General features: G+C 38.9%; 1 protein-coding gene across 1 annotated transcript; it reads left to right on the forward strand.

Annotated features, from left to right (window-relative positions):
- Positions 1-667: 667 nt before the first annotated feature.
- LOC139736020 (uncharacterized) lies at positions 668-2,590 on the forward strand. The gene is made up of 2 exons (XM_071646767.1): positions 668-886; positions 949-2,590. The coding sequence occupies exon 2, from the start codon at positions 1,524-1,526 to the stop codon at positions 2,082-2,084; it is 561 nt and encodes a 186-aa protein (XP_071502868.1). The 5' UTR covers positions 668-886; positions 949-1,523; the 3' UTR covers positions 2,085-2,590.
- The last annotated feature ends 23,467 nt before the right edge of the window (positions 2,591-26,057 follow it).

Here is a 26,057-nt window from a genome sequence, read left to right on the forward strand (position 1 = left end):
TTCATGTCACGTACATTATTTCATAAAAAAACAACTACTTGATCGAACACCGTCTTGGGTATGTAAATTAGTGTTTCATCCTGTATCTTGGTGAATACTTGACCGAAAGATCGGTCTGTATCACGGATCCCCTCCGTATACACACCGAAGTCAATGATCCCGGCTCCTGTGTGGAGCATCGCGCACAGATCAAACGTCGTTGTAAACCAAATTTCTGACAGCTTTTTTACATTCAAACAAGTTTGAACGTGACGACGGAACAGGCTGGTTGATGTGTGTTTTACGTTGAAAATTCGACCGAAATGTTGGATTATTCATTAATGTGGTGTGTGAAGTCTATTCTTGAATAGTTGATTTAACTATACAATCTTAAATTTGCCGACCTAGGGCAGTGAATTAGACGCAATCGAGAAGGGTGAGGTACCTCACCCAATTTTCCATAGAGACAGTGGTTAAGAATATCCACACAGCAATAGGTACCGGTACCTTCCGTCTGTCTACGGAGGACAGATTGTCTTTATCGAGCAGTAGCTCACGTACGTACATGTACCCTTTTCGGTGAATTTCACCGATTTCACCATATTAACCGTATGTGTGCCTATGTATGCCTGTGTATACCTATGTATGCCAGAAAATCACAATCTCACGGATGGACATGCCATCGCTGTGCCTCTGCCTCACATTCTGAGAGCTAAAGACATAATGCAACTGATTTATCTGTGATTTCATGCATCTGGACCTGCTGAACATGAATTTTGTGGTTCTGTCCCTGCTGCAAACACCGCTGCAAACAACAGTCTTTCGCGCTATAGTCCCACACATTCATCTTCGTGTCATGGACCACCAGTTCATCATGCAGAAATTGCAGTGACAATGACGATCTGCTGTAAGTTTTTTTCTGATATTGCATACACCACAGGACCAATATTACATGCCCTCTTGCAACAGTGACCTGTGTCTCTCAGCCTTATATCCGTGGAAACCCTGAACTTAATCAATGTCAATGCACAGTGTGCTTGGATAAACTGATACTGAGTGTTACTGTTACATATACATGTCCTACGGCTACTGAACTGTGTACTGTGCATACGTGTTATATCTGTAGCGGTGCTGAATGCTATGTGCAAGCAAGTTGTACGTACTTCAGTCGCCTAGCTACACAGTGTACTGCTTGTAGACTACTGAGTATCTCATGTGACATCTGAAGTTAAGCCTCATCTTCTCAGAACTCAAAACCTCCCGTGATTATCACCAAATGACTATCACAAGTGTTCTTCACGTGACGATATATAAGAGTATTAGACCTACCTCGAAGTGAAGATGAATTGACTTATGCTCTACAATCATAGTCTCAGAGTGCCAATGTGGATTTAATACAGCTACAGTCCACTGGCTGCTTCTCTGCAGTCAGTATGCCTGACCTCGCCATTTCTGTTCGTCACTGAGTATAGCACCGTACTAATAGTCATCACTCCAGATTCCAGTACTACTGTCACACTGTCTGTCGCACCTGATACCCCAATATGGAGACCCGCAAAGGGAAAGCCACAAGTACTGAAGCAATCATTCAGGCTTTTGGAGAGTATATCCAGAGTCCTGATTTCCTTAAAGCCATCAAAGAAGCTGTTGAGAAAGCCATGAATAAACAAACAACAAAGTTTGTCCAGCGCCTTGACCTAGTTGAGCAAAAGTGCACCAGTCTCAAGGAGAAGTCCGATCAACATGATGGCTGCATCTTTGACCTGGAAGTATCCCTCAAAGCAAAAGATGCTGAAATAAAACGTCTCACCACCGCTCTTGATGATCAAGCAACAGCTGTCAACAATCTCAAACTGACGATGAATGAAGCAGAGCAATATTCCCGCCGCAACTCCCTGAAGTTCCATGGTGTCAAAGAGAGCAGACTAGAAGACACAGACCAACTCATCCGCCAGCTCTGTTCCGACCAGCTCGATGTGCCCATTACTCTCAATGATCTTGACAGATCGCATCGTGTTGCCCCCCGCAACGACATCGCGACATCCCAGCCGTCAAACTTTGTTGCCAGCAACAAACAGAAAGACAATAAAGAAGACCATCCTTAGTAAATGTGACTTGGAAAGCTTTGACATGGGCCTAAATTGATCCCAAATAGGCACTCAGATATTGGGTAACTTGTTGAATTTTGTGTATTTTTTTTTCTTTTTGAATTATATGTACACACTTGTATATCTCTGATTTTCTGTATAACTTTTGCACTTCTTTTCTTTTACTTTTTTTCCCCCAAATGTTTGAGCCTTGTAATAGTTTGATTACTCAAGTGGTCGAAGACAACGGAACCTCGGATACTTTATATACAGATACTCCATTAATAGTGCATGATGATGTGAGGGTTTCTCCCTTAAAATCTGTTTTTCAGGAAGAATCAACTACATCTTCACACTCATTATACTAGATCATGTTACCAGATTCACCGATGGTCTTTCTCAAATGATAGGTCCAAATATTCATTACGGTATACTGGACCTGTATTGTGGAAGGATTTGAACGTGAACCATGTTTTTAATGTACAATTTCATAATATTTTTAAAAAACAGTATAAAAAGATTCTTCTGAGTTTATACTGAAGTTCTATGTGAAAGTATCGTTTTTAGATTTTGGGTGATATCCTTATAAATGTATTTTGACCATGTTAATTTGTTTGTTTGTTTGTTTCTGTATGTTTTTGCTTGTTTGTTTTCTCAGTTCAAATCTGTTTCTATACATTATTAGGTATGCACAGTCTTACAAGCCATTTAAGGCTTTCTTATGTGCATTCCATTTTTCATCATTACAGTTGTGTACTTTGTGCTGATTTGTATAGCATATGAATGTAACACGCAAAGACCATGTTACAAGATTCATTTCACAAAATAACCACTTTTTGCTCAGAATGTGATGCCATCTTGGCTGTGCAAAGTTGGGTCAATGGTCAAATATACTTCATTCTGTATCTTCGTTATAGTGTACACCGAATTTGGTACCAAAGATGGCAGACCTGACTCTCTTTTCTAAATGAGAATCCAAATATCACACGGCCAATGTCTGTAAACACAGATAAAACCTACATTGTATATGGTCATGCCTATTGCGATCAGGACTCGAATCATTGATTAAAAAAAAAAAAAAATCGGATCACCTAATTTGTCAGTGTTGACAAATTCCGGTTCTAGTTAGGTGATCCGAGTATCCTTCGGATCACCTTCTGTATCTGTACGGATTCTTTCTTCTTCTTTGTTTCTTTATTTCTCCGCAAAAGTTGTGCAGAGGTTAGCTCAGAAAGTCCGCTGCCCATCAATTTCAAAATTATACCATGTATGCATCATGTCCCAAAGACGACAAATCTAATGTATCATTGTGATCAGTCGACCGTGACGTCACTATGACGTCATTATATGAAAACACATTCTCAATCATATCTCATTAATGGAATGAAATTTTTCAATGAAATTTACGTCACATATATTTCAAATTATGCGCATTCTACTCATGTTCTCAAAATTAATATTTTCTCTTAAAACGTGCGCGTACGCGCGCGTTGAAATATTTGTATGCTCCAATCGAGCTCAAAATTTTTTTGCACACGTTTCAGACCATTTGGAGCATTTTTTGAAAAATTGAAAAAATCGGACGGACGCGTACGCGCGCGCGCATATACGCACGCACAGCTCATGTGCAATTGAAATTTCCAGTTTTTTCACTTTGATCGGATGTCTGAAATGTTAAGGAATATTTATACCAAGTTTCAAATCAATGCGACTCAATATGACGTCATACGGGCCCGTCAAAGTTGAAATTCCGCGCGCGCGTCAATGGCGATATACAGTGCAACTATGCCAAAAAACTGCTAATTTCAAATTCGATTTTACTCGTCAGGATGGACGGTGACCCCCCATTTTCTTTACATATTTTAAAACCTGATGAGTTGTACATATCATTTCATGGGGTGGCAATGCTGACAAAATGATTAAAAGATAGCAAATTTCTTAATAAAGTAAAAAAAGTAAATTTTCAAAATGACGTCATCAAATTTCAAGTTTATTCGAGCGTATCTCACTAGTCCTTTGTCAATTTTCACCCAGATTTCAGTATGTTGTAGCTTATTTAATGTTCTTTCAAACATAAAATTACAAAATTTTGATGGGATAACGGTATCACCTTGTAAAAATGGATTGAAAGTAACCTTGTCAAATTTGACCAGTTTACGTGTTATCTCTATGGGAGTGCAGTTTCTCTGGAAATGAAAATTGACATGACTATCTTTATCGAGCACTAGCTCACTTACCCTTCGGTAAATTTCTCCCAGATTTTGATATGTTGTAGCTGAGACTTTACGCTACCGTAAGTGTGCCCTTCGTTTTTTCATACGATGTCGGGATCACGTCAAAAATTTTGGTTGAAATTCAGGCTTATCTTCGATGTATTGAGATATTTCTTTCTTTCTGCAACTTTCTTTGCAATAACTCAAGAAAAACACGCCCTATCACTTCCATATTTTGCACATGTTTAGTTCATGTCACGTACATTATTTCATAAAATAACAACTACTTGATCGGACACCATCTTGGGTATGTAAATTAGGGTCAAAGGTCATAAGTGTTTCATCCTGTATCTTAGTGAATACACGTCCTATCTTTCCCATATTTTGCAAACGCAAAGACCATGTTACAAGGATCATTTCACAAAATAACCACTTTTTACTCAGATGCCATCTTGTCTGGGCAAATTGAGGTCAAAGGTCATATGTACTTCTTTTTGTATCTTCGTTATGACGTGTTATCTCTATGGGAGGGAATTTTTTTAAATGTGAAAATTGACATCATTGTCTTTATCGAGCACTAGCTCATTTACCCTTCAGTGAATTTCTCCCAGATTTTAATATGTTGTAGCTATCATTAAATTTCATTTTGTTTTTTCATACGATGTCGGGATCACGATAAAAAACTTGGTTGAAATTAAAGCTTATCTTCTATGTATTGAGATATTTCTTTCTTTCTGCAACTTTCTTTGCAATAACTCAAGAAAAACACGCCCTATCACCCCCATATTCTGCACATGTTTAGTTCATGTCACGTACATTATTTCATAAAATAACAACTACTTGATCGGACAACATCTTGGGTATGTAAATTAGGGTCAAAGGTCATAAATGTTTCATCTTGTATCTTGGCGAATACCTGTCCTATCTTTCCCATATTTTGCACACGTATAGACGATGTCGCAAGAATCATTTCACAAAATAGCCACTTTTTCCTCAGATGCCATCTTGGGAGTGTAAAGGTGGGTCAAAGGTCATATGTATTTGTTGTTGTATCTTCGTTATCTAGTGTATACGGAATTTGGTACCAAAGATGGCAGATATGACTCCCTTTTCTAAACGAGAATTCAAACATCACACGGCCAACGTTTTTAACAACAGACGAAACCTGTATGGTCATGCCTATTGCGATCAGGACTCGAATCATTGATGAAAAAAAAAAATCGGATCACCTTAATTTGTCAGTAATGACAAATTACAATCTCTAGTTTTTCTTCTTCTTCTTCTTTATTTCTCCTCAAAAGTTGTGCAGAGGTTAGCTCAGAAAGTCCGCTGCCTGTCAATTTCAAAATTATATCATGTATGCATCATGTCCCAAAGACGGCAAATCTAATGTATCATTGTGATCAGTCGACCGTGACGTCACTATGACGTCATTATATGAAAACACATTCTCAATCATATCTCATTAATGAAATAGAATTTTTCAATGAAATTTACGTCACATATATTTAAAGTTATGCGCATTCTACTCATGTTCTCAAAAATTCATATTTTCTCTTAAAACGTGCGCGTACGCGCGCGTTGAAATATTTGTATGCTCCAATCGAGCTCAAAATTTTTTTGCACACGTTTCAGACCATTTGGAGCATTTTTTGAAAAATTGAAAAAATCGGACGGACGCGTACGCGCGCGCGCATATACGCACGCACAGCTCATATGCAATTGAAATTTCCAGTTTTTTCACTTTGATCGCATGTCTGAAATGTCAAGGAATATTTATACCACGTTTCAAGTCAATCCGACTCAATATGACGTCATACGGGGCCGTCAAAGTTGAAATTCCGCGCGCGCGTCAATGGCGATATACAGTGCAACTATGCCAAAAAACTGCCAATTTTAAATCCGATTTTACTCGTCAGGATGGACGGTGACCCCCCATTTTCTTTACATATATTGAAAGCTGATGAGTTGTACATGTCATTTCATGGGTAGGCAATGCTGACAAAATGATTAAAAGATATCCAATTTCTTAATAAAGTAAAAAAAGTAAATTTTCAAAATGACGTCATCAAATTACAAGTTTACTCGAGCGTATCTCACTTATCCTCTGCCAATTTTCTCCCATATTTCAGTATGTTGTAGCTTATGAAATGTTCTTTCATTAATGTAAAAACAACATTTTGATTGGATGACGTCATCGCCTCGTAAAAATGGATTGAATGTATCCTTGTAGAATTTGACCAGTTTACGTGTTATCTCTATGGGAGAGCAGTTTTTCTGGCAGTGAAAATTGACATGACTCTCTTTTTCGAGCACTAGCTCACTTTTGCTTCGGTGAATTTTTCCCAGATTTTAGTATGTTGTAGCTGAGACTTTGGGCTATCGTAAGTGTGCCCTTCATTTTTTCATACGACGTCGGCATCACGTCAAAAAACTTGGTTGAAAATGGCACGTGGCTTCGATGCAGCGTCATTTTGCTTAATACACAGGGCCTATGGAGCATGAAATAGGTCATTGCATAGCGCATCCGACTCGTAATCCTAAGGTCCCTGGTTCGAGGCTCACCCCTGCCAATATTTTTTTTTCATTTTTTTAAACACTTTTTTTCTTCTTTCTCTTTAGTTAGTCTTAATCTCCCTTCCTAACTTTATCTTTTTCTGATTTTTTTATGCTTCTCCTTCAAATTTCTATAAAATAACATATTTTTTTCTTTATTTTTCTTTCTTTCTACTACTTTCTGTGCAATAGATGAACAACAACAATGGCTATCAATCCCATATTTTGCACATGTTTAGTTCATGTCACGTACATTATTTCATAAAATAACAACTACTTGATCAGACACCATCTTGGGTATGTAAATTAGGGTCAAAGGTCATAAATGTTTCATCCTGTATCTTGGTGAATACATGTCCTATCTTTCCCATATTTTGCACACACAAAGACCATGTAACAAGGATCATTTCACAAAATAACCACTTTTTGCTCAGATGCCATCTTGTCTGTGCAAAGTGGGGTCAAAGGTCACATGTACTTCTTTTTCTATCTTCGCTATGACGTGTTATCTCTATGGGAGGGAATTTTTTTAGATGTGAAAATTGACATGACTCTCTTTATCGAGCACTATCTTACTTATGCTTCGGTGAATTTCTCTCAGATTTTAATATGTTGTAGCTGAGACTTTGCAGTATCAGGACTCGAATCATTGATAAAAAAAAAGATCGGATCACCTTAATTTGTCAGTGATGACAAATTACAATCTCTAGTTAGGTGATCCGAGTATCCTCTCGGATCACCTTCTGTATCTGTACGGATTCTTTGTTTTTCTTCTTCTTCTTCTTTATTTCTCCTCAAAAGTTGTGCAGAGGTTAGCTCAGAAAGTGCAATGCCTATCAATGTCATACTTATATCATATATGTATTGTGTCCCAAAGACGACAAATTTAGTAAAATCATTGTGATCAGTTGCCCGTGACGTCACTATGACGTCATTATATGAAAACACATTCTCAATCATATCTCATTAATGAAATGGAATTTTTCAATGAAATTTACGTCACATATATTTCAAGTTATGCAAATGCTACTCACATTCTCAAAGTTCATATTTACTCTTAAACGTGCGCGTACGCGCGCGTTGAAATATTTGTATACTCCAATCGAGCTGAAAATTTTTTTGCACACGTTTCAGACCATTTCAAGCATTTTTTGAAAAATTGAAAAAATTGGACGGACGCGTACGCGCGCGCACATATGCGCACGCACAGCTCATATGCAATAGAAATTTCCGGTTTTTTTACACGGATCGGATGTCTGAAAAGTCAAGGAATATTTCTACCAAGTTTCAAGTCGATCCGACTCAATATGACGTCATGCAGTCCCGTCAAAGTTGAAAATCCGCGCGCGCGTCAATGGCGATATACAGTGCAACTATGCCAAAAAACCGCCAATTTTAAATCCGATTTTACTCGTCAGGATGGACGGTGACCCCCCATTTTCTTTACATATTTTGAAAGCTGATGAGTTGTACATGTCATTTCATGGGGTGGTAATGCTGACAAAATGATCAAAAGATATCACATTTCTTAATAAAGTAAAAAAAGTGAATTTTCAAAATGACGTCATCAAATTTCAAGTTTATTCGAGCATATCTCACTAGTCCTTTGTCAATTTTCACCCAGATTTCAGTATATTGTAGCTTATTTAATGTTCTTACAAACACAAAATTACAAAGTTTTGATTGGATAACAGTATCACCTCGTAAAAATGGATTGAAAGTAATCTTGTCAAATTTGACCAGTTTACGTGTTATCTCTACGGGAGTGCAGTTTTTCTGGAAATGAAAATTGACATGACTATCTTTATCGAGCACTAGCTCACTTACCCTTCGGTAAATTTCTCCCAGATTTTAATATGTTGTAGCTGAGACTTAACGCTACCGTAAGTGTGCCCTTCATTTTTTCATACGCTGTCGAGATCACGTCAAAGATTTTGGTTGAAATTCAAGCTTATCTTCGATGTATTGAGATATTTCTTTCTTTCTGCAACTTTCTTTGCAATAACTCAAGAAAAACGGCCTCTATCACTTCCATATTTTGCACATGTTTAGTTCATGTCACGTAAATTATTTCATAAAATAACAACTACTTGATCAGACACCATCTTGGGTATGTAAATTAGGGTCAAAGGTCATAAGTGTTTCATCCTGTATCTTAGTGAATACCTGTACTATCTTTCCCATATTTTGCACACGCAAAGACCATGTTACAAGGATCATTTCACAAAATAACTACTTTTTACTCAGATGCCATCTTGTCTGTGCAAATTGAGGTCAAAGGTCATATGTACTTCTTTTTGTATCTTCGTTATGACGTGTTATCTCTATGGGAGGGAATTTTTTTAAATGTGAAAATTGACATGATTGTCTTTATCGAGCACTAGCTCACACGGCCAATGTCTCTAAACACAGATGGAACTTGTATGGTCATGCCTATTGCAATCAGGACTCTAATCATTGATAAAAAAAAATCGGATCACCTTAATTTGTCAGTGATGACAAATTACAATCTCTAGTTCTTCTTCTTCTTCTTCTTTCTTTATTTCTCCCCAAAAGTTGTGCAGAGGTTAGCTCAGAAAGTACTATGCCTATCAAGTTCAAACTTATACCATGTATGTATCGTGTCCCAAAGACGGCAATCGAACTAAAATCAAAGTGATCAGTCTACCGTGACGTCACTATGACGTCATTATATGAAAACACATTCTCAATCATATCTCATTAATGGAATGAAGTTTTTCAATGAAATTCACGTCACATTTATTTCAAGTTATGCGCATTCTACTCATATTCTCAAAATTCACATTTTCTCTTGGTACGTGCGCGTACGCGCGCGTTGAAATATTTGTATGCTCAAATCGAGCTCAAATTTTTTTTGCACACGTTTCAGACCATTTAGAGCATTTTTTGAAAAATTGAAAAAATCGGACGGACGCGTACGCGCGCGCGCATATACGCACGCACAGCTCATATGCAATAGAAATTTTCAGTTTTTTCACACGGATCGGATGTCCACAATGTCAAGGAATATTTCTATCAAGTTTCAAGTCGATCCGACTCAATATGACATCATACGGGCCCGTCAAATTCAAAATTCCGCGCGTGCGTCAATGGGGATACACTGTGCAACTATGCCAAAAAACCGCCAATTTTAAATCGGATTTTACTCGTCAGGATGGACGATGACCCCCCATTTTCTTGACATATTCTAAAAGCTGATGAGTTGTACATGTCATTTCATGGGTTGGCGATACTGAAAAAATGATTACAAGATATCAAATTTCTTAATAAATTAAACAAAGTAAATTTTCCAAATGACGTCATCAAATTTCAAATTCACTCGAGCGTATCTCACTTAAATTTCGCCAATTTTCACCCAGATTTCAGTATGTTGTAGCTTATGAAATGTTCTTTCATCAATGTGATAACAACATTTTGATTGGATAACGTCATCACCTCGTAAAAATGGATTGAAAGTATCCTTGTAAAATTTCACCAGTTTACGTGTTATCTCTATGGGAGTGCAGTTTTTCTGGCAGTGAAAATTGACATGACTCTCTTTTTCGAGCACTAGCTCACTTATGCTTCGGTGAATTTCTCCCAGATTTTAGTATGTTGTAGCTGAGACTTTGGGCTATCGTAAGTGTGCCCTCCATTTTTTCATACAACGTTGGTATCACATCGAAAAACTTGGTTGAAAAATTGCATGTGGCTTCGATGCAGCGTCATTTTGCTTAATACACAGGGCCTATGGAGCATGAAATAGGTCATTGCATAGCGCATCCGACTCGTAATCCTAAGGTCCCTGGTTCGATGCTCACCCCTGCCAGTTTTTTTTTTTTTTTTGAACACTTTTTTTCCTTTTTTTTCTTTAGTTAGTCTTAATCTCCTTTCCTAACTTTATCTTTTTCTGATTTTTTCATGCTTCTCCTTCAAATTTCTATAAAAATAACATAATTTTTTCTTTATTTTTCTTTCTTTCTACTACTTTCTGTGCAATAGATGAACAACAACAATGGCTATTAATCCCATATTTTGCACATGTTTTGTTCATGTCACGTACATTATTTCATAAAATAACAATTACTTGATCGGACACCATCTTGGGTATGTAAATTAGGGTCAAAGGTCATAAATGTTTTATCCTGTATCTTGGTGAATACATGTCCTATCTCTCCCATATTTTGCACACACAAAGACCATGTTACAAGAATCATTTCACAAAATAACCACTTTTTGCTCAGATGCCATCATGTCTGTGCAAAGTGGGGTCAAAGGTCATATATTCTTTCTGTATCTTCATTATGACGTGTTATCTCTATGGGAGTGCAGTTTTTCTGCGAATGAAGCTATGACAATCTTTTTCGAGCAATAGCTCACTTATGCTTCGGTGAATTTCTCCCAGATCTTAATATGTTGTAGCTGAGACTTTGGGCTATTGTATTTTACCCTTCGTTTTTTTCATACGATGTCGGGATCACGTTAAAAAACGTGGTTGAATTTAAAGCTTATCTTCAATGTATTGAGATGTTTCTTTTCTTTCTGCAACTTTCTTTGCAATAACTCAAGAAAAACAGCATCTATCACCCTCAAATTTTGCACATGTTTAGTTCATGTCACGTACATTATTTCATAAAATGACAACTTCTTGATCAGACACCATCTTGGGTATGTAAATTAGGGTCAAAGGTCATAAATGTTTCATTCTGTATCTTAGTGAATACATGTCCTGTCTCTTCCATATTTTGCACACGCAAAGACCATGTTACAAGAATCATTTTACAAAATAACCACATTTTGCTTAGATGCCATCCTGGCTGTGCAAAGTGAGGTCAGTGGTCAAATATACTTCATTCTGTCTCTTTATTATGACGTGTTATACGGAATATGGTACCAAAGATGGCAGATCTGACTCGCTTTTCTAAATGAGATTCCGAATATCACACGGCGAATGTCACTAAACACAGATGAAACCTGTATGGTCATGCCTAAATTATATATTTGTTGCTGTATCTTCGTTATCTAGTGTATACAGAATTTGGAACCAAAGATGACAGATTTGACTCCCTTTTCTAAATGAGAATCCAAACATCACACAACCAATGTCTCTAAACACAGATGAAACCTGTATGGTGTTGCCTATTGCGATCAGACCTCGAATCATTGATTAAAAAAAAATCGGATCACCTTAATTTGTCAGTGATGACAAATTACAATCTCTAGTTTTAATGGGGATGGAGGGTAAATGATTTTCTGTATGGAGGTTGATATTTGTCTCAACGTTGATTGTGAAACAACAACAAGCCGATGGATCTGAACGGCTAGCTGCATCTTATCAATGAACGCAAAATCCAATCACTCTGCACCCTGTTTGATTTCTTTCTCGTTTTTTATCAACTGACGAGTGTATGATTTTTCATCGTTTCAAGAGTCTACATTCACGGTAAATTAATCTAGGAGGTTATAGAGACAGCGCTTAAGTGAAAGTTTATAGCATTCATGTTCAGGTTTTCCTGAACTTGATGGAGAAACTAAGATAAACAACAAAATTGGACAAACAAAAAGGAAATCATTCTGAAGTTTCATGAAGTGGTGTTGATTACAATGTCACTTACCCCATAGATATGCTAATACAATTGGTGAGGTGTTGAAACGATCATCAACGATGACATGGAGTGAAAAGAAGTTGATTATGTCCACCAGATTAGATCTTTGCAGAGTTGCAATTATTATTATTATTATTATTATTATTATTATTATTATTATTGTATTATTATTGTTATTACATGTATTATTAACATTATTATTATTATTATTATTATTATTATTGTTATTATTATTATTATTATTATTATCATTATTATTATTATTATTATTATTATTATGATTGGTAGTAGTAGTAGTAGTAGTAGTAGTAGTAGTATGTTTTTTTCCTGAAGGATTTTAGAATGAAAAAAAAAAAACATACATTACAAAGTGTTTTCCTGCCATGGTTTACCAAGACTACCGGTGGATCTTTAAGACAAATCTCTGAACAGCGAGGAGAGTTGATATAGGGGTGAGGCCACTGGGTTGTTTGCGTACGAGAGGAACACAAATGGAATTTGTTCTGATATGTGGTATTTTCGATTGTTCAACGGGAGTTCGCCTTCTATTATGACTAGCGGGCTCAACATGCCAAAACCGCGGTGTCTGGCAGTCAAAGCTTGGAGGGGACTGTGAATTGTTCGATTCCTTTTTCTTTTCCCAAATATATCACCTTACGGCTCGACACTGACTGCTGCTGCATTCGCCCTCTGGGAAAGAATGGCAAAACCACAGGAATGGTTTAAAGGGTCACATCAAATGCTATTCTGCGTTCATTTTTACATTACTGGATAGAAATAAGTGAGCCAAACTAAGCCAAACTAAGAAACGATTGAGGTTTCACGATTGAAATTGGAATAGGATGTGAACATTGAAAGAAATGGGATTTTCAGGCATTCTGGAATCACGAAAGCATCACAAAATCAGTAGTGGTGACAATTTATCTGCAACTAATAGGTCCTAGAAAATGATGACACCCAGTGATTACAAAAAAAAATAGGAAGAAATCTTCTGTTAGTTAAAATGACTATGATGACACACTATTTATATATCCGTGTTGTTTGTACGACTTTGACTCCCCGCATTGCTGTGAAGTTCCTGTCTAGCGAGCGCAAAACATATTAGCCTCTCTTTGCAATATCTCAATATCTTTGAATATTGAATGTGATGTTACCAAGCGATAACGGTTCACTGATGTGTTCTACTAATTATTCAATGTAAAAATTGTAGGCCTACAATCAGTATTAAGTATCGTTAAATGTACACATTGTGATTAATAGTTTTATTGAAAATCCTTTCTAAAGTAAAATATCTACAGTATTTGTTTATTGAGAATATTATTGATATCTTCTTATCTATTGCGAAATTATGATAGGATGTTTTGTGATACGACGGAACTATACATAATTTACATGCCTCAAATATGATAACTCAAACATTTGTTTTAACCGTTGTTCCCAGTGGTAAACAGTGTTTTTTAAGGGTATCACATGCCAAACACCACTTGCCAAACAGTGTGAAGGTCTCGATTAAGATTATTAATAATGTCTGTTTTATGTTAAGTGCTGTCTGGGGCAAATTATTTGTATAGGGCCCCATTTTTCTCTTTCTTCTTTCTTTCTATAAAACAACAACAAGGTCTCGATCCACATTGTATTGGGTTCGGTGTAATAATGTCAGAGGTGAAAATGTCAGACTATGCCTCATTCACTTCTTCACACTAAACAGTTAAAAAAAAGGAACAATAATGACTATATACTAGCCTCGACGTAAGCAGATTTCTGACATTTTTACCTCTGACATTTTTACTTCTGACACTTTTACCTCTGACATTTTTACTTCTGTCATTTTTATCTCTGAAATTTTTACTTCTGACATTTTTACCTTTAACATTTTTTATTCTGACATTTTTACTTCTGAAATTTTTACCTCTGACATTTTTATCTCTGTCATTTTGACCACTGACATTTTGACCACTGACAACTTTACCTCTGACATTTTTACCTCTGACATTTTCACTTCTAACATTTTTACCTCTGTCTACTTTACTCTGACATTTTTACCTCTGACATTTTTACTTCTGACATTTTTACCTCTGTCAACTTTACTCTGACATTTTTATCTCTGTCATTTTGACAACTAACTTTTTGACCACTGACAACTTTACCTCTGACATTTTTACCTCTGACATTTTCACTTCTAACATTTTTACCTCTGTCTACTTTACTCTGACATTTTTACCTCTGTCAATTTTACTCTGACATTTTTATCTCTGTCATTTTGACCACTGACATTTTGACCACTGACAACCTTACCTCTGACATTTTTACCTCTGACATTTTCACTTCTAACATTTTTACCTGTTTACTTTACTCTGACAGTTTTACCTCTGACATTTTTACTTCTGACATTTTTACCTCTGTCAACTTTACTCTGACATTTTTATCTCTGTCATTTTGACCACTGACAACTTTACCTCTGACATTTTTACCTCTGACATTTTCACTTCTAACATTTTTACCTCTGTCTACTTTACTCTGACATTTTTACCTCTGTCAACTTTACTCTGACATTTTTATCTCTGTCATTTTGACCACTGACATTTTTACCTCTGACATTTTTACTTCTGACATATTCATTTCTGACATTTTTACCGCTGACATTTTCACCTGGCACCTTGTATGGGGGGGGGGGGGGGGTAGAGCAAAAAGACTTTGGAAAGTTAGTCAGTGCTCCCGGACGAGTCAGTCAACAAGTTTGCAAACTTTGGGTCTTCCCTGTGCGCCTATCATGTCGAGGAGCGCATTTGAAGGATTATGATCGGGGTGGGGTAGGTTCAGGAGAAGCCTTTTGTCAAGGCCCTCTCTCTGTATGGTGAAGAGAACCCAGCTGCGTGGGGTTGCTGTCGCTCTCTGCAGTGGGCTCGCTTCGCTAGCCCATTATAGCGAGAGGGCCTTGACAAAAGGCTAGTTCGAGAGGGACTTGTGTCGCAGTGACCTTAGTGAGGTCACGACCCTCCCAGCTGTCGCCAAAAAATCCCTGCCCTCTACGAGATGGAAGTGAAGTGACGTGGAAAGAAAGGAAAGGAAACAAAACCAGACACAAAATATTATTATCGTGTGAATGGTCTGTTTCTGTAGTAGTGTCTTGGTGGATGATAAAGGTGATTAGGGAAGAGGGAGAGAAGAAGGGGGGGGGGGGACGGGAGGAGGAGATGATTTTTATCCACGAAAGCTCGATACCCACTCTGGAAATGCCGGAGAATTCGGGCCGAGAAAAAGGCGCTGATCACCTCCTTGGTCTGATACGAATCTGATGATAATATAGCGCTGTAGTTCTATGGTCTTTCCACGCAGAGTTCCTGTATTACGACTCGGCAGTGCTATACTCCAAAGTAGTTGAGTTTACCTGACATGCATGAGTAGACTACTATCAACGGAAATGAGGTTTAAAAGTCAGTTTAAGTCGGACAAAGCATGGGGGCAGCTCACTGATAGTAAAGGTCAGTGGGGCAGCTATGGACTTTACGTCTTTTTTACATAATGTTAGTCTCGTGAGCACATTAGATGAGGTAGCCTACATGTAAAAATATCGCTTCACAATTCTCTCGTGAACATGCGTGCAAATATCAAACATATATATGTAGGCCCTATATATATATATATATATATATATATCAGGGCTCGACACTAACGGTGGCCCGGTGGCCCGGGGCCACCAAAAATGAAAGTCGGGCCACCAAATTTCAAAAAAGGGCAAATTTGGTGGCCCGCCTCGGGCCACCAAAATTTGTTGAAATGTATGTCTATAAATTCGTAACTTTTTGCGACGGAAATTAGCAGTTAAATTTGTTTAAAGGATGGATGAAAAGGACTGAATGAGTGCCTGAGAGTGAATGTTGCAAGTTTGTTGAAGTTTATTTATGAGTAGATGTGTCCAACTTCTAATTCTTATTATCATAAAACTAAAATATTTGACTCATTAAAAAAAGGACTTTTAATGTTTTTTACTGTTTTTTTTTTTCGGGCCACCAAATTTTTCTCTCGGGCCATCAAAAAATTTTAAATTTAGGATTTTGGTGGCCCCATCGGGCCACCAAACAAAAAAGTTAGTGTCGAGCCATTATATATATATATATATATATATATATATATATATATATATTTTTTTTTTTTTTTTGCATAGTATTAAAAACTGGGTGTTAATGATACACTTCGCAATCCCCCAACTATTTCGGTTGAGTTGTAATGGTTTAGCAATGATGAATTGTTCAAGTAGGTATCATGTTACGCTATTGCAGAACTTGATTGATTATATTGTAGTAGTTTTCCCCGTGGAAGAAAACCTTGACATTGTAGTGTCGCAATTCCTATGCCCCGTGCTGTGCTAAGGTCTATTATCTTTGATTTTTTTTTAACACACCTGCAGGCTTTCCTTTCAACTGTGGCAGTGCACTGAGGAAAGTACAGAAATTAGTTGCAGCAACCTCAGTAGGATACGTCATAAAGGCAATTTATGCCACGTCAATGCATATACCCCGGGAGGTACAAACTTTTTGTTGGTTCTCCTATTCAGGGAATCCCACGTGGTGTCCACATTACGGCCGAACCACACAGCGCGTTCAGCTGGCCGTATGCGATCTCCGACCGGAGCAATATGGCGAAGTAGCCAAGAATTGACCCCAAATTGGAAGCGATTGACTTCCGAGCCTCAAATTCATCGCGCAGACCAAGCAGATTTCACACGTGTCAGTCTACCCCATCCTCGATCTTAGTCTGGGAGGGGATGGTCTAAGGGGATGATGCACATGTACTTTCTTCTGAAAGTGATACGAGGTTCGTTAATCCAAAAATGAAAAAAAAAACTCCAAACAAACCAAAACAAAACGGTGCATACAAAATCGAGCCTTCGGCATTATCGAACCTCATTTCATTTCAGGATCAACGAACCGTATTTCATTTTTGGTTTCTGAATATTAAACGAACTGTAGCTGTCTCAGGTATAGGCAGGGAGGTGACATGTCCCTGGTATAGGTGATGTTCCACAAAGTAGGCTACCTGAAACCATGGAGACAAGCCGAGACATCGTCGATTGACCATGACGTCTTTTGATGTCATTCGTCAGTTGCCTGGCAAATGACTTTCTTCTTTGTCTAGGAGGATGTGTAGAGATTATTCCTTGATCTTGAGCACTGTATTTGTGAGAGTACAGAGGAAATTCAAACGGAACAAGGAAGAACTCGGGCAAGAAGGTTTCCACCAATAACGAAGACAGTTTATGGTCTGTTTATCAACATAGGAAGTTCATTGTTATAATTTGAAGAACGCGGCTGACACCGAAATGGACATACCATCTCAGAATCAAGGGACCATTCCCCATTCTCCAAAACCAAAACTATGAGAACAAAGAACTCAGAGACATCATCGTTAGCGTTTAACTGGTTTGTTAGACCACAATAATGGAGTTTGCAACTGATTGACAAATTGCCCTACATCGACGTAAATAAGCACTGAATTGATCAGTGTTTTAGTAGTAGCCATGATAAAAAATCATGGGCGTACATACTCGAGCCCATGATTTTTTATCATGGCTACTACTAAAACACTGATCAATTCAGTGCTTATTTACGTCGATGTAGGGCAATTTGTCAATCAGTTGCAATGAAAAACATCACGACGGAAGAACTTCATAAATTTGAATAATGGAGTTGTTATCTAAACAAATATGCGCGTTTCTGTTCTTTGTTCCGATGTGACTTTTAGGACTGCCAAATGATTGAGAATAATGGTGAAAGACGGGGCTCCGTGAGGAGAGGGAATGACTTCTAAACGGGAATACCAGCCATTTGTTTATGCGGCAAAACGAGACCCCAACATGTTTTGATAAGGAACCGAGGCTTTCGCGAACGTCATATTAAAGGGCCACCACACAGAGCCAAGGAGAAAATGTGTTCGTTGACACGAATAGAGTTCAAGTGTCATTCTTCAATGACATGAGACACGAAATATCATTGTTGCTTTATTTCCGGGCCCTAGTCTTGTAATCTGCCACCCAGAGGTGCATAATCTGTGTGTAGGCCTACGTCATGCAGTGTACCTAAAGGTTTGTAACACACCTAATTGTTGCTTTAAGATGAATATTCCAAACACGTATTAAAATTGTACGTTTTGAAGCGGATACAACGTACAAAGTAAACTGAAGGCGAGAAGGAGGGAACGGAAATGTTGTGGGGAACATGTCAAGGAAGTACATAGGAGAACCAAAAGGAAGATAATCACTGTTATTTAATATACCTATAGAGCGACATACGGGAGTATGTTCCAAGTGAAGATACCCACAATGCCTCGATCCCACATCAAAATCCATGTAGGACATAGTCTCCCATTCTTAGCCACATAATAATGGTATCGTCCGTTTGCCAAGTACTGTAGGATGCCGCACAAGAGGTGGTAAGTGAAGAAGTGTTTTATTATCCATACAGTAACTTCATGATCCCAAGATGATTAGAGTGTGTATAGGAAACCCATGAACGAAAACGTATGATATTCATAGGACAGGATAATGTTTTTTTTTATTACTTCTGGTATGATAATTGATTGCCACTCTGATACCAGATGACGTATGAAGAAGAGGAATCTTGAACAAATGCTGGTACCTTGGACAGGTGGGATATGACCTTTAAACAGGCTCGCACCGCCCCGAAAAGTTGGACCTTGAATCGTGTTACGGTTCGTGTGACCTGACTGGACGGTTTGTCCTTACCGGGTCACCTCTCTCTTGACTTTGACGCGGCCAGTGTGTTAACGCGCTTTGTCCTCTGGACACGCCCACTTTTTGTTTTGCTTTGTTTTGTGCTGTTTTTTTTTTTTTTGGGGGGGGGGGGGGGGAGCGCGGTGTTATGGATGTAAAATGTAGTACCAACTGTATATCCGTGAGGTAGGAGCCCCATGTTGGTGTCCGTCACTGGTAGTGGTATATCGCAATATCTTATAGGAGGACTGCTTTCAAGCAACTTTAGGATTGATCGCATTCTACGGCTTGTCTTAAAGCTCCCAGGCCTTTAGCGAGTTAATTGTAATAAATTCGAGCTTACCCTGATATAGAGCACCCCCCCCCCCCTCACTGCCCCGTGAGAATCTCGGCAAAGAATGGGGGAAGAATACGAAACATGAAATATAAACATGAAATGAAACGTAAAATATGTAATGAAGTATCAGATTTAAATATGAAAAGAATAAAAATCATCGAAGTGGCTGTTGGGAAATTTGCAACAATTTGCAGCAACAAAAACGTTTCCTAACCCCCCCCCCTTTATTCTTTAAATGGCTTCGTGTGTGGACCTATGTGATTGCTGCGTTCGTCGTCATGTTATCGTATGTCCGTCATTTAAACTCGTGCGACTGACATCAACAATCATCAGGGTATCAAGCTAAAGTGAAATCCATCTTGCCGTACTCGACTGGTATACAGTCTACCACTGTACCAGTCATCATGCATTGGAATGTATGAGGAAAGGAACGGTTACAGGTTTAGGCCTATACCACGGAGCAGTTCTTCATGATCATCCATCCTTTATCAATGCTTTATTGTATCTATCTATCTCTCTATCTCTCTATATATCCGTGGATATAATATTATATATATAGTGCATGAGGCTGAATGCACTATAACAATATAAGCACCGACAAATTCTGAATTTGCCCCGAAGGCCGCTTATATTCAATGAGGCCGCAGGCCGAATTGAATATAATTGCCTGAGGGCAAATTCAGAATTTGGAGGTGCTTGGTACTTGTTATAGTGCAATAAGATGTCATGCACTATGTGTTATATAAAATAGCATACATACCCAGGCAAGATAAATTGAAAACATACGAAAGCCTATAGATCATTTAGACTCTACACGTGTCTAGACAAGCAATAATACCAGTTTCTTTGAACCTGTGTAGACAAAATCCTGAAGATCCAAATTCAACTATAGAGTCTAGGGTCTACGTGGTTATCTAACGTTTTCTAGGAAACTAGGCCCTACGATAGGTTAGGTCAAGGGGCCCTGGCCTAACGTTTTCTACTAGATCTACGGCACTTACGAGCGACAGAGCTAACGTTAGTTAACACTTGACCCTGCAATACAGTGTAGGTCTACCATAATGGATCTAACAGTAACACGTTAGACGCCCTACTTACTGCACTGTGGGTCCAGGACCAGGACTAGATGATGTTTTGTAGGATTAGGGATCTACTGGATTTAAACACAAGGCTCGAGCCAGGCATCATTGAAGTCACCATTGCTGCACATGTAGATTCCAAGAGTGTGTTGTAAATGTCGTAGTAAAAGTTCATAGCGTAGCGTGATCAAAGAGTGCTTAGCGTGTACATACCGTACACACGCTGCCCATTTCCACGGCGCACTTCCGCGTAGAATGTACGGAGAAAGCGGCACAAATCTTGGGTTGACTTGCTCAATATCCGTCGGATTGATTCCTTTTTCAGAACAGTAGGAGTCCAAAATTCGTAGGGCGTATTTGATGGCATCCTATGTGTCCTTATTGTCTAAGATACTGTTTATATAGATCAGTCTCTGTAACAGTAGCGAACCTGTTCATTTTAGCTTCAATGTTTAAATCTACCGCTGAAAGTCTAGTCCCACACAGATAAGTTGCTGGCATAGCCAGCGAGAATTGAGAATAACGATAATATCGAGCAAAGCATATCGCGGTTGTGGCGCAATCGCGTCGATAAGGTGCGGGATTCAGTACTCGATGATTAAAATGAGGGAGCAAAAACCGATATCAAATCGATAGTGGGTTATCGTTGGCAATCGTTATATTTTGCGTGCACTATAATTTTTGTCATGCACTGCCGGCCTGTATCATAAGTATGTATGCTATTTTATATAATTATATAGGTCTACATACATTCATATCATGTACTTATGTATGTATGTATGTATGTATGTATGTATGAAGTGTCATACATAGTATCATTTAAGATGAATATGTGCATATATATTATATATTATACGTTATACAGAGTATGTAATATAGAATATATAATATTATTATCTATTATCTGTTATACATTATATATTATATATTATAATCAATATAATGTATTATAATAGGACTAAAAAAATGTACCCGTTTATGTATATTTTGCTGTTTTTGCATTTTGCTGCTTAGGTATCCATATCGTCTTTCATCTTTCTGTTTGTCCTGCTTGTCTGTCTGTCAGTCGGTCGGTCTGTTTCTGGGTCTGTCCTTCAGAGCAGTGATGAAGAGAGGAAGAGATCGATCCTCGCTAGAACGGAAATGTGATGTACTACATCCGGGAGGATTCGATGATTATAATTTACTTCATGATCTATCAGGCATCATTATCTAGGTCTCCGTTATCGATTGAAGGTCGCAAGGGAGGCATTTCCTCACACATTAGAAATATATGCTTTATATTATTGTCAGCGTCAGTTTATATGTTTCCTGACTGTTGGAGATAATGCAGAAAACCGAGATTTTATTCCGAGGGCGATGAGAGACATATCTTCCATGACGAGCGTAAACTTTGGATCGTGCTTATGAGAGGAAAAGTGCTAAGATTGAAGGAAATTACTGTTATGACGGATGTTCCTCGCACGATAATGATACAATTTGGGAGGTTGTTTGTTAAACAAAAACAAAACAAAGAAATCTATATTTAAGTTACAGTTTGACTGAGACACGATGGGCTTTGATAATTTTGAGGTTCAACGGAGTCATTGCATTATAGTAGAGGAGGAAAAAAAAAGTTATTTGTTAATTTACAAGAACAATGTACCTTGGTATGCTAGTTATGATACAGACTGTTTTCTGTTGTAACCATATTGTGTAATTGCCAGCTGTGGCAAGTATGACCATGAAGCTACAGTAGCTTCATGGTATGACAATGTGCAGTGCAGGGAGCTTCACCTTTTGTGGCTTGGATGACACCTTGGTTTCGCATTGAGGGCACGTTAGTCTTTCAGTCGTTGTGAAACTGGCGAGGCTGCGGAACACGTAGCGATCTCTTGGGACACTGTGACGAGACGCTCAAGCCAGCTCCTCCCCGCCGCGTTCGATGCTGACTTCGCATTCGATGCTGACTTGCTGAGATAGCTCTCGTCCTGCTGCTAGTCGTGCAGTATTTTCGTCATCATCGACCAGTTTGTAGTCTGCCCTGTCGAGAAATCTTCCTCAGAATCCGGTGTTGGACATTACTAAATAACTGGTGCGGAAAAGAAACGCTGATCTTTGTTTTTTTTTATGTTTGATGTTAAGTTAAATGGCTAACTGTGACAAACAAACTTAATAGTGGCAATCTGTCTGAATGACGGGGAAAACAAATTTTTGTTAGTTTTTTTTTTTTAGATATTTCTAACGCCATATGAAAGTGAATACCGACTTTCAGTCTCCTCTATTAAACAGTTAGAACAGTGATGAACAAGTAGCACTTTTATTGAACTTCATGCGGTCTATAATGATGACATTTTGAGGGCACTACTAGGCAGGATATGATCATGTTTGTCTACATTTATCATGGTTGCCATTGTTTTACCTTCTTCCCTTCCGTCTTTTGAGAGCTATCATTTCCGGGTCATTTCCTGCTACTTTAGCTTTGGCACCGCACTTGATGATGGCTGAAGTTTCATTTCCCCTTCGGTTGGCGCGCGTCGATGTCTTGGCATAGATGCCACCGCAGACGGAGTTCATGCAGGGTGATACTTGGTCTGTCGGTGCACAGACACGCCGCAAACATACTGGTTGAGATGACTCTGAATAGCCTGCGCGCGATTACTCGCACGCCGTACGCCGAGAGCAGTGCACGTACAGACGGGAGGTTCTCCGCATGTTGGTATTAAATGATTGTCTGCTTGGTAGGAGGATGGGAGAGGAGGAGGATGCGTGCACAGACTCTTTGATTGGTGGCTACATCTCCATGGAGATTTGTCGACGCTGAAGCAAGCCGCAGACACCACCCGTGCAGCCAGCATCTATGTGCCGGATTTTTACCTCGGAATACGTCAATAATGGTAACTAGAGCGGTAGGGTGGTACACAAACTGATGACATTTAATGTTACATCTAGCTGTGAACGTCGCTTGTGTCGTCGCTCAATGATAGTACAAATCTCCTTACAACTCGCAAATTGTCAAGAAGGAGGCTGGTATTTTGCAACAAATGACGCCCTGAACATGTTTGGGAGCAAATCTGTATTTTGAATTCGATGAGAGTCGTGGAGCTTCAAGTTCAGTGTGGCGTCCATGGTTTTCTCGGCTCCTGTGGCTTAAAGTTTTAGATCAACCCAATTTGTAGCATGCGGCGAAAGAGGAAGAGGACCACGGGGATATTCTGAATTTCACATGCCTGCATGCGGAGACAGGCATGTGTGCTTCGGCGGGTGTCCGGGATGACTTTGTTACAGTAGTTTATTGCTCGTGATCGGAAATACGATCCATGAAAGTGCATCGTTAAGCTGTCGTCTCGACGTCAGGGTAAATGTGTGTGCATTGTGAAGCTGGTATCAGGTTATGATCGCCATGGCGTTACTGAGTAGGTTCGCCTTCTTCGTCCTTCTGATTACGTCGTCTGCAGCTGTTACGATGATCACGTACACCTTCTGGTTTTACGACGGTGTCGCATCACCCCTGAGAAGGAAACTCATGAGCCGCATGACGACGACCTTCGACAGCAGTGCGGGAACTCGACGATGGAATCCTGTCCTCATCGACGACAAGGTGGGAGACGACCTAAAAACGTTCGTTGAAAACTCGATCCATAAAGCTTTGTATGAACAACCAGCTAATCTGACGAAAGTTGAGGTGCGTATAAAATTATTCCCACTGTGGCTTTGTGCTCTTTTTAAACCCCCTCTAATTTCTCTATCTTCCTCCAGCGTGCCCAGCAAAGAACAAAAAAAAAAAGATGAGAGTAAAGCATAGTAGCCATGGAAATGTTTTGTGCCCGTTATTACATGTGACTTGGACTCTTTTAATACAATACAGTGGTAGTATGTATACATATTTTCGTTTGTCGTCAGCTATGAGAGGTTCGTCACCCATGTTTTGCCCATCACTACTCGTACTCTGTCCCCACTGCTCCGTATCTAGCTGTCTGTCGACAGTGTTAGTTGGTTTAGTAAATGTATAATGAATAAGATTTGAAAAGCACGATATGAAGCATTACCATGATGTTTGTTTATAAAACGCTTCCGCAGTTTCCATTGAGTACATGTAATATGCATGATATTATTACCTTGTAATAGAAATTTTACGAGCATTTACGTTTGACTGTGCGGTTCGCACCACTCTTTACTAGTATAGGGGCCTATAATAGTGTACCAAGTCAGAATTGGCTTGTGGTCAGTACCGGTGTACAAATTGTTGAAGTAGAACGCACAGAAGGCAGTGTGACGTAGGGTGCCAGCTGTTACCTTTTTCCTTGTAGTGGTTATAATACAACGAAAAAAAAATGACGGGAATGATTCTTTTCCCCCAATGGTGCACTATGTACATTAAGGGAGGTGGTACATTGTAGGCCCACATGTTTGTTGCAGGGAAGGTATAAAGATCGTGTTTCCCACCAGAAGGCCGCATTTTCATCCCTCAGTGTACTGCTGTTTAATACACGGTTGGCATCCCAGCACGTGACTGTAGCAAGAAGGTTAGACTCGTCTCACCTCCCTGATGCAGACTGGTGGCACATGGACTTGATACAAATAATATGGACAATGGTTCAATGCGTGCCACAATTTAACGCGTGCTCTGGCCCGAAAAAGCTGTAAACAGGTCTTAGAGATGATTTCAATAAATGCGCAATAGAATGGATAACTGATGTAACATACAAAGGCAATATCTTATACCTCTGCATTATTTCCACGGTTGGATTCTGGTAAGAAGAATAGTGACATGCCATTCCGCTGAGACGCTAGTCACGTGACTGCACCCAGCTGATAAAGAAGAGATGTCAACAATACACTTCACATTTGTTTGTGCCATTACACCACGTAACAGTACACTGTGATATGAAACTGCGAGGTTAGGCACTCCACTGGCCTCACTGGCAGTTGCTCGAAGAGTCGGAGAAGATGTAACTTCAGTGCGACCTCTCCTCCTATCCGGCCTCCCTTTATCCGGATCTCTCTATTATCCGGACGCAGACTCGCCGTATTCTTTTTTCTTTCCAATCTAATAATCACGGGAGTTAGGGGAATTTCAAACTCCGACAAAATTCCTACACAAACTCACATGAACTACATATCATTTCCAACATAATAAACATACATTTACATCGAATTTTCATCTAAAATAGCATGCATTTAGACATTCCCTGCCGCCAAATTTTGTGCTGATAGCAAAGAAAGAGTTTTAGTGTATGCTACCTGCATTAGGTTACATGTAGTTATGAATATAAGGAGCTCCAATCTAATAATCACGGGAGATAGGGGAATTTCAAACTCCGACAAAATTCCTACACAAACTCACATGAACTACATATCATTTCCAACATAATAAACATACATTTACATCGAATTTTCATCTAAAATAGCATGCATTTAGACATTCCCTGCCGCTAAATTTTGTGCTGATAGCAAAGAAAGGGTTTTAGTGTATGCTACCTGCATTAGG

Source organism: Diadema antillarum, unplaced genomic scaffold (genome assembly GCF_040938485.1).
Source record: "Diadema antillarum isolate AM-2024a unplaced genomic scaffold, OU_Dant_1.0 seq00000619_RagTag, whole genome shotgun sequence".
In the NCBI taxonomy this organism is placed as follows: Eukaryota; Metazoa; Echinodermata; class Echinoidea; order Diadematoida; family Diadematidae; genus Diadema; species Diadema antillarum.

Excerpts from the sequence above, each read along its gene's own strand:
- LOC139736020 (XM_071646767.1), top strand. The coding sequence starts at position 1,524 with ATGGAGACCCGCAAAGGGAAAGCCACAAGTACTGAAGCAATCATTCAG.